This window comes from Zerene cesonia, chromosome Z (assembly GCF_012273895.1).
Source record: "Zerene cesonia ecotype Mississippi chromosome Z, Zerene_cesonia_1.1, whole genome shotgun sequence".
Classification (NCBI taxonomy): Eukaryota; Metazoa; Arthropoda; class Insecta; order Lepidoptera; family Pieridae; genus Zerene; species Zerene cesonia.
The window spans coordinates 1,956,080-1,966,223 of NC_052122.1; the positions used below are offsets into that span (position 1 = coordinate 1,956,080).

The following is a 10,144-nucleotide window of genomic DNA, read 5'->3' on the forward strand; positions in this document are numbered from 1 at the left end:
GAAGAGTTTGTTCGTTTGTTGGTTTGAACGTGCTAATCTCAGGAACTACTGGTCCGTTTTGAATTCTTTCAGTTTTAGTTTCTTTCAGTTTTTATGCCCTACAATAAAGGATTGAGGGAAAATTTAGGCTTTATATTATGTACAACGGGCGAAGCCGGGACGGACAGGTAGTCGTAAATAAAGCTACATTAAATATAATGAAAAATATGTGCTAGCGAAGTATATAGAATATGCTATGATCAGCATAGCTCAAGGTAATGAGGGTTATTCAGTGCCGACAAAGAACTGTGTTGCGTTTATGACTGGTTATTGATTGTTTATAGTTTTTTATTTTTCCAAATTGTGCAATAATAATCTTTCTGAACAGAAGATGCATGCGCCTAACTGCTTACGAATAAACCTACCTAACTACAGTATTTGGTTTACCACTTCCCACTTCTCTAAAGTTCTAATTAATTTATGTTCCATATTAGATATAAGTAAATACTGTAAATTATTAATGTATTAATAAATTTTAATTTTCATTATTAAATACATTATTGTCTCATTTCATGTTATACTCTAGGTACAATTTTGTAAAACTCCGTAATTGCAAGTATAACATTACAGAAATCTATATATCCTTCTAGTATTATAACGCGAAAATGTGTTTGTTTGTTTTTCTATAAGTAGGTACGTCGCAAAGGAGCGGTTTTATAATATAGGTAGTGTCTGGAGATACTATTTCTTTTGGTGACGCTTGTGTAAAGATAGGATTGTACAGAAGAAAGTGAAGATAATAACTACTTAAGACTACAAATCTAGAGACTCAAGCATGGCAAAAGGAATATTCATCTTAAAAATTAGAAAGAAAAACAATATCTACCCGAGCAAAGCCGGGGCGGGCAGCTAGTAATTAACATGCATTCTTTCATGAAACTTGCTGTTCCTGTCTACAAGCGAACTGTCAATCGAATGAACTTTAAATAGGCAGTTGTTAAGAGCTCTTCGTTTTTAAAATTTATAGTGCATATTCGTAAGTTTTTCTAATTCAGAGCCCAGGATCCTTCTAATAAATACCCAACGTAATCGGCCCTACGGTCCGCGCGTGAGGCCGTGACCGAGGGAAATAGGGATTTTATTTTTATACTATAAAAGTACTAAGTTATAAATATAGCTAATTTAAAACTATTATATGCTTTTTAGGTAATATTAAAAAAAACAGTTTTATAAACGATGCTTTAAATATTTTTTTTTCACGACAGAATTTAATGTTTTTGTAGGTTTACATTTATACCCGAAAATAATTGACAATTGAACGTAACAAAGGGTCCAAAAGGGCTAGGAACGAAGGGTAGCATTCAATGCGGTTAAAGCGAGCTTTATTGGCTCCGCCTCCAGCTATTTTCTGGGCGTGTGAGACGCCGTATTATAATTCCAAGTTCAAACGAGCGAGAAAGATATATCACAACTTCGAGTTGTAGAAGGGAACAAAAGCTGCCGCGTGGAGGGCGGAGCGTTTTGGATCTCTCTACAATAGCCGGTGTCGCCCACAGTTTCTCATTCGCCTCTCGTTTAGCGTCCGCTATGTAAACGGCTCTTGTTGTGAATCTAAACAAAATCAGTCAGTCTTCGTTTTGTTGCCGTAACAGTAACACGTCGAGGGGTTCGTGTTCGGTTTTTGATAATGTTGTGGATGTGAACGTAATTTGCCAAAATGCACGCGCTGTTTGGTGAACAAAGCCCATATGCGTACCGTGGAGGCGCGACCGGCGGCTACTCCGCGGGTGTGACTCCTTATGCATATGAACAGTATCGTTATGGTTATGGTGCTCCTTATCTACACCCACACCAACAACACGTCGGGACGCCTAAAGATATGGTCAAACCCCCATATTCATATATAGCTCTAATTGCAATGGCTATTCAAAACGCGCCTGACCGGCGGATCACTCTAAATGGAATATACCAATTCATAATGGAAAGATTTCCATACTACAGAGAAAATAAGCAAGGATGGCAAAATTCAATCAGACACAATCTAAGTCTCAATGAATGTTTTGTAAAAGTGGCGAGAGATGATAAAAAGCCTGGTAAAGGTAGTTATTGGACATTGGATCCTGACTCTTACAACATGTTCGATAATGGGTCATACTTGAGGCGACGGCGTCGTTTTAAGAAAAAGGACGCTCTGAAGGAAAAGGAAGAAGCGCTAAAACGCCAGCAACAACTTCAACAAGCACAGGAAGCTCTTGCGGCACAAGAGGCACTCAGTGCGACAGATGCGCTCGGTCAGCAAAGGGATATTAAACCCGACGTTAAACCGCGAATATTTGAATGTAGACCTAAACGTGAACCTGGCGCTGATTGTGCGCGATTTGAGAAACCTAACGACGCACTGGATGAGTTCAGCGAACCTCGGTTGCCTCCTTCTGCTGTATACTGTTCACCACAACCCTACTCATTAGCTGCAGAAGAATTTCGAGCAGCCACTTCGGGGTGGTACGCGGCTCCAGAGCCGCCTGTTGAACAGCTACCACCAGCCTTCAGAGATCTCTTCGAGCCACCGAGTTGTCAACTAGCGGGTTTCCGGAGCGGTTCGCCGGTGCCAGATGCTTATCGCGCTTCTCCACCGCCGCATCACCACTACCGCACTCCCGCCCCGTCTTACTACCATCACCAGGCCTGCGTCGCAGCTGCTCCCGCACCCGCTCATAAGTCCTACTGAGATTTCGCCCTCAGGTGAGAACCTAATTAGTTAATTGGCTATTTGCGAATTTTTAATGTCCAATGCAGGCGACGCGAATCTAGCAGTGCGAGTTGTGTTTGTTATCGACCCCTGCGGCTGAGGGGTGGATGTTGGAGCACTTCGTGACGTGGTTGTGGTTGCAGGAGGCCGGCATCATACGGCGCCGAACGGATTTAGCCGCACGCGTCAGTTCCAACGGATAAATATAGCGCGGTGGCCGGAGATGCCGTAGAGGCAAGCGGCGGCGCGTCGATAACCACTGTTTACAGATCGGCGGCCGACCCTGCCGCCTCCCGCTCCGTTCACATCTATAGGTATGTTCAGTTTTAACACGTGTTTGAAATTCATAACAATGAATGATATTGTGTGAGTATGGGAAGTCTGTGTGCGTGCGGTTGAACTTCTTGTGTGATCTTACGCTCGTAATTTACAAGAGCCGCCGCAGACATTTGTTTTGATTAGCGCTGGACATACATTATCCAAAGAACGTGAAGTATAATTCGTTTGGGATTACTTTAAGTATCACTGCTCTGATTTATTTATTGTATAGATAGAAACCATGTTGTAGTACTATAAAATCAAACTGTTATCCAAAATCGTGTTATTCGCTTAAACTGTAAAAAAAAATGTAGGGGAATTCGTAATTTTAAAAGACCGTATCGACCATTTGAATATCTCTCCTATTATATTAAAATTAAATGGAAATATATGTCTTCGTAACGTATTCTAAACTTGATAACTTAGATCGTCTTCGAAGAGTTTGGACTGCATTGCAAGGAGAATTGATGTTTTAAAGGCGCATGAATGAATAAATTTGACCATCTGGTGTCCAAGTGCGCCTGAGTTAAAAAAAAATGTTTACAAAGGAATCTGACTAAGACAAAATTACACAAAAATCACGATAGCCGTTGTTGTGAGCTCCAAATGTAATTCATAATATTTACAAGAAAAATAATATTGATAATTTAATATATAATATTTACAAGCAAATAAATTATAAATTGAAGAACATAAATAAATTCCGCCAGAACAGTTTAATAAAGTGTAGACTAGGGACTATTACTTCAATGCATCAAACACTTCAGGGAGCATTAAATAACTCGTAAAACTTTATGCGAGAGAAGATTTATAAAACACACAAAAATATTCTTATACACTTGTTTGATACTGGAATTATAAAAGTGGGATATCAAGCTTTTGTTTATTGGCATAAAACAATCTCTTGTTTTAGTGGTTTGTTCCGTGCTATAATAAAATTTGTGGCTCGTAAACTGGAGAGTACTTACATTTTCTTTCTAAAAGCTAGTTTCCGCAATTGAAAAAAGCTGTGACTTTTCAATTTAAATTTCACTATTTAGATGTACTGGTTGTGATTCAAATGACTTCAGACATGTTTTATACTTGCTAAGTTTAATTTTAAATTTATGTTACTTCGCTATTTTCCAAATACCAATCGGATCATATTCGATGTAGAGTATTGAGAATTTGAAATTTACCTCATAATTTTATCTACATTTAAATCCTGTGAAAATTGTTACAGTTTTATAGAAGAATCACTTCTACCATGCATAATCTATGCATATTTATTTTACACTTTAATGAAAAACAATTAATTTTTTTTCAGGATTAGGTGTGGTTATCAGTCGTAAAAAAATCATTTATATCCACATTAAATAAAAGAGTTTGACTATAATTTAAGCAGAAAACTTCGCTAACCTTTCTAAAGCACCAATTTCTGCTCTACTTTATAAGTTTTCTAAGGACTTATGGAATTGACTTTTATTAGTCATTACTAAAAGTTGAAGAGTTTAGTGTTCGTAGAGTCTTTATTATGCAGCCCATTCTTTGAAACAAGATTCTGTTTAGTCTTATTACAGAAATTTATTATATTCAATTGAGTTTTAAAAAGTTATGTCTGAAATTTAATTTATTATAAATTATTAAAAAAGCCACACACTTATAACTATTCTGTCGAACAGTTTATAGTTTTAATTATAGGTACCTTATCTAGCAGTAAGTTTTATTTTATTTTAAAGAGACGTATCATGTTTTATTTGTTTTAGGTAATTACGGTGGACACAGCGGGAGGTTGATAACGAAGAGACGATTTCAATTTTCACGATGCCTATTGAAAAATATGCTATCGAGTGAATATGAACCTTATTTTTAGATTCGATCGACTAAGCTTCTTAAACGAAGCTTGTAATTAGTGCCAGAAGACATATTAATTTGTATATCTGATGATGCAGTGAATTTCTAGATAAATTTGAATTATAAACAAAATAAATTGTTTTCAATTTATGAGGTAGATGTGCGTTTTTTAAATTAAAACTTGTATGATTACATGTAGCGATTGTGACTTTCGAAATTTAGATAATTGTAAATGTATATAAAACCTACTATATTCTTTATAATTTAAGGTAGTGTAGTTATAAAATAGTTTTATTACTTTTTCTAGTCTTTTCCGTTGGTTGTATGTACTTGTATGAACTATAAATCTTTTTTGATACTTCTTCAAGTGGACAATTCCTATTGATATAATTACTTGAAACGAAAACTATACAAACAATTATGGAATCATATAGAAAATTACTCAACGGAATATATTTATAAAGTTTCTGTGTATGATAGTACTTAGTAGATATGTATATTTGTAAACCAGAAGTATTATATCAGCATTTAAATCATTACTGCGTATTAATAAATTATAGTCATTGTATGTTTCAGTGCAAGGAAGCATTTAGTTTACATTATTGCTAATATCCCTATAGGTATTCAATGTTTTCTTACAATGTCGAAAAATACGCATATTCTTATAAATATGCGAATTGGCTATAATGGCAAACTTTAATATTTTAAACACAATATTGAATGTACATATGTACCTACCCTAAACAAATTTTCTCTAATAGAAGTTAGAACGTTCAATGAAATAAAAATTTAATGCTCTTTTCCCGGAGTATATATGATTAAACCTGGAGATTATCATGACGTCTTAAAGGTGTAATAATTCTATAATTCTAGTGTAGGTGAGTGATGACCTAAATACCTAACTCTGTAATTTTTCCACACTGGATTTAGAACTGCTTATGACGTCATGATAAACCCCCTGGTTTGTAGTTCCTAAACATCCGTATTTCGAAATATTCTTCTTCATATAAACTAGGATCGATGATTACTCACAGTATACCTTAAGGCCGTATTTATAACGAATTTGTATTACCTACTTGTATCTAAATTAAAATTAACTAATGACTTTGTGATATATTATGTTAAATGTGTGTACATAAATGTATTTGCATAATAAATGGTTATATGTATTTAGAATATCAAAATGTGTTTTCTTTAAGATCACAATTTTTCCAGTCCGTCGGAAAGTTTAATTTTAGGAGTAAGTTGATACCTACTCGTTGATCTCAATTTTATAATAAAACTTGGATTTTACAATATCATATATAGTTTTATTTTATTACAAAAAGTTTTTTTTACAAACGTTTAAGTACCTACACTATATAAGTTCTTTTCAATTAAGCAAAATTTTCTCCGTTTAGGCTGATTCAATTTCGAAACATCGCTTGACTTTCATATCCATTTATACATATTTATAATTAATCTTAATACAAAGACAGCTTATTACTATTACTTTAATTCAGATAATTAATTTAAACAAGAAATGCGATATTCTCAGGTAAGTGATGTGTTTTTATTTATTTAATATGGTCATCCAATACCTGTAGCATTATAACTTATACATAAGATACATAGATTTAACAAATAAAACAAATGTGACACATAATTATAGGATAACACATTATATATATACATTACAGACATGTTTTTAGATATTCGCAGATTTTGTGACAATTATTACCTTATTAAATTATTAATAATTCTATTTATATGATAAAATAATTAAATAATTGACCTAAGTAAAAATGAACTGCGAAGTTTAAAGAAAATTTCCAATCTTCTGCGTGATTTTATGAATCTTTCATAACCACCACCAAATGTATCGTAGCACTAAACAGCTTAATAAATAGATTATCAATAAAGTCTTAATCCAGTTACGTTAGTTTACCTATTAAAATATTTATATATAAACGCGTTAATTTAATAATAAAAACAAATGAAATGATGGTGAATAATGGCCACCGTGTTTAAAGGAATCGAGTAGTCGAATGAAAATAATAAATTAAATATCCGATACTAAATTAAGTGCTGTTCATTACAATACTTTTGATTGACGTGAGTGTAACTTAATAATTTTTCGTAATGGTAAGAACTGTTAACGATGATTTAATCATGATGAAGTCATACTCAACCTAGGATATATAAAGATCAGTTGAAAATTTCTTCTATAATTTTGTTTATTTAATAAAAGTCAGAAATAAATGAGCTAAACAGAAAATAACTGTATAATATAGATAAGTTGCGATGCGCTTGATGAACCGGTATCTCTGGGGCACTGTAAACCGACTTAAAAAATCGAGGTGGTTCTTAATTCGATTGCATATTTTTGGGTTTATTACCATGCAACTTTTGACTGGGGAGCCGAATTTGATGATTCATTTTTTTTATTTGAAGGCCGGAGCCTTCCGTTTGTTCCGTTAAAATTTGTATTTGGCCTAGTTTTGACGATCTGAAACCGGTTTAGTTTATTGTGAATAATAATTATTTTATTGATAATTAATTACTATATAATATATCTAATTCAAAACATTTTTCATACGAGTAGTTTTTATTAGAACACAAAAAAGTTTAACAAACGTTGATAAGCCATTTCTGATGACGCTCATGCTTATAAAAAAGAAACAAAAAACTTAAATGCGCATATTTAATCACCACAATTCGATCCGTTGAGTAGTGGCTCTTCAGCGTTGATTTAGACCTTGCATTCCGATGCTAACTAAAAAATTCAAGTGGCGATTGAAGGAGCCATAGTCCATAGTAACAATAAAGGTACACCAGCTTGATAGACCCCTGTTTTGATTGAATATTTTATTGAATGAGTAGCTCATGTGCACATGTTCGGGCTCAAGATAAATTGGATTTATGCGTTAGTCAACTGAAGAGGTTCGTTCTGTCAGTTAGTGGCATATTCTTCAGTAAATGGTCGCCACCCACGATACAACTGTCGTCGTCATCCCTGGATTCATTTCAATTATATCATATTCAATATTATAGAGGTGTTAAAAATTTTCTTTACCCCCTAAGTGTATAGTTGAATTTGTTTATTTAGATTATGTATAAAGTAGGTGAAACTGTCAAACTAAAACTATGAGAATTCTTTATTAGGCACTACTATATAATCTTATAATAATTTATTATGAGGTTATAACAATTTTAATGAAAAAAATAAATAAATTTAACATAAATCGCTCCGCTACTAGTGAACGAAAATTGGTCAAATGTGAGTTTGACTCCCGACACAAAGAGTAAAAGATCACTTTTCGAATTGATAACCGAGCCAACCTTTCTAAACTTCGATTTCTTATTATTATTTTTAATGGCGCTAACAGACAAATCTGCGTCATCTCTGAAATTTAACTGCCAAACTACACAAATGGATCCTGTTGCTAAGACTTCCCTGTCCGTCTATTTGTATTGTTTTTGAATACATAATCCTAAAAAAACCGACCAAAAAATCATCGCATTTATTACATTAGTAAGGGTTATAATATTATCAAGAATAGCAAGAATGTATGATGTACCTACATAACTCAATGTAATTTACCTAGATGTGAAAATAAGTTAGTGAGGAGCGAAGCCATGAGCGTGTAAGGATGTGTATGACTGCCGCGAGAGCCAAGCGAGCGATGCGAGCGTGCCGCGGCAGCGGTTGACGACCAAAAGCCACTATTGGGTATTTCCCACTCAAACAGTTTCGAACTATGTAGGTTTATAAAATCTTGCATGTTTATTGTATATCGTCAAATTTCAGCAAAACTTAATATATTACATACCACTTAATATTTTCTTTTCAGTAATTAATTATTAACATAAGTTTTTATGTCAATTCCATTTTTGACTTATACTTGCAGTCAAAAAGGGTTTTGACTCTCTAAAACCACTTTTGAGTTTTTCTTGAAGTTTTAAATGATTTTGACTGGCTATGAGTGTTGAATATAACATATAATATAATTATTCATTCCGCATTTAGATCTCTGCTTTGATGATCTATGCTTAACTAGGAAATTATTGAAACAATATGCCAGGCAGCTACCGCGGCTAAGTAAAACAAGTGAAATATGTGTTGTGAAAACTTTTTGTTATGTTTGTAACATTAAATTTGAGAAATCCATAATTAAAAACCCGATTAATTTTAGTGATAATTTTGATGGTGACAATTCAAGTAAGCAATAAGTATTGAAATTTTATTATCTCCTACTGCTTAAGGCATCGTTTAAGTTTTAATAATATACCTGCAATCCAATTTTTTGTACATTTATATTTATAAAAAAATCACTATAATGCAATAATGCTTTGGGTGTCCTATATTGGTAATCACAGATTTTGAATTTCATAGCAAAAATGCTCAAAATCTTGGGTACCGCTCTAGTCTATAATAATTACGTGATAAACGTATAACGTACCTTTCTCAGAAATGGTAAATGAAGCAATTCAAATGACATGGTATGCCGATGTGAAGCGCGTTTGCTTGTTTTATGAATAAAAGGAATTAACGCATAATAAAACATAAGAAACCACTGCAAGGGAATTGGCTGCCGACTATGACTAGCATGAAAATAGTTCATATTTATGAGAAATGTATATACATATATGACTTAAGGTAGGACTGTCTTCAACAACTTGGCGCGCATATTTAATTACCTACTGAACCAAAATTATTGATATCTTATTAATTGAAGAGTGAGAATAAGATTGAGAGAATTAAGAGTAAATAGAAAACGTGTCATGTATATTACAAAATCGACACGAATAAAGATAATATAGTTCTTATCCGTTTCAGCATTTGTATATTGTTGTTTGTTAAAACACAATTGAGTTATTTAGGTATGTTTTATTAGACCCTCTAGATACATTCTGCTTGTCGTTTTTAGTCTTCAGTTCTAAGACGATTGAAGGAGCTAATCAAATATAAGAGGGTAGACAAAAAATAGGTTATTGTATCAGTGTTAGTGTGTCTTGTCTGGCAGATGCGGAAGGTATGGGGTGCTTATCTTGGCAGAGTTTCGATGTATCGGTCACTGAACTATACATGCTGTTTATTGTTTTTTACAACATCATGTTGCTTTTGGCACTAGATTTATTTGTTTTAAATAGTAAGTCTCATGCACTAAGGTGAACATACGTCATAATGGATGGACATGTTGCTTAATAATTCAATAGATAGGTTTGGGGTGTGAAGCGTAGTAGATAATGTAAAACATGTATGGAGGTAAAATTCTTTAAAAC

At 33.6% G+C, this 10,144-nt stretch overlaps 1 protein-coding gene across 1 annotated transcript; it reads left to right on the forward strand.

The window, feature by feature from the left end:
• Nucleotides 1-1,657: 1,657 nt before the first annotated feature.
• Nucleotides 1,658-2,707, forward strand: LOC119835696 (fork head domain-containing protein crocodile-like). Its single transcript, XM_038360671.1, has one exon. It carries the CDS (start codon nucleotides 1,697-1,699, stop codon nucleotides 2,705-2,707), a length of 1,011 nt encoding a protein of 336 aa, XP_038216599.1. The 5' UTR covers nucleotides 1,658-1,696.
• The last annotated feature ends 7,437 nt before the right edge of the window (nucleotides 2,708-10,144 follow it).

Bases quoted from the DNA above. Each gene is read 5' to 3' on its own strand.
- LOC119835696 (XM_038360671.1), top strand. From the start codon at position 1,697: ATGCACGCGCTGTTTGGTGAACAAAGCCCATATGCGTACCGTGGAGGC.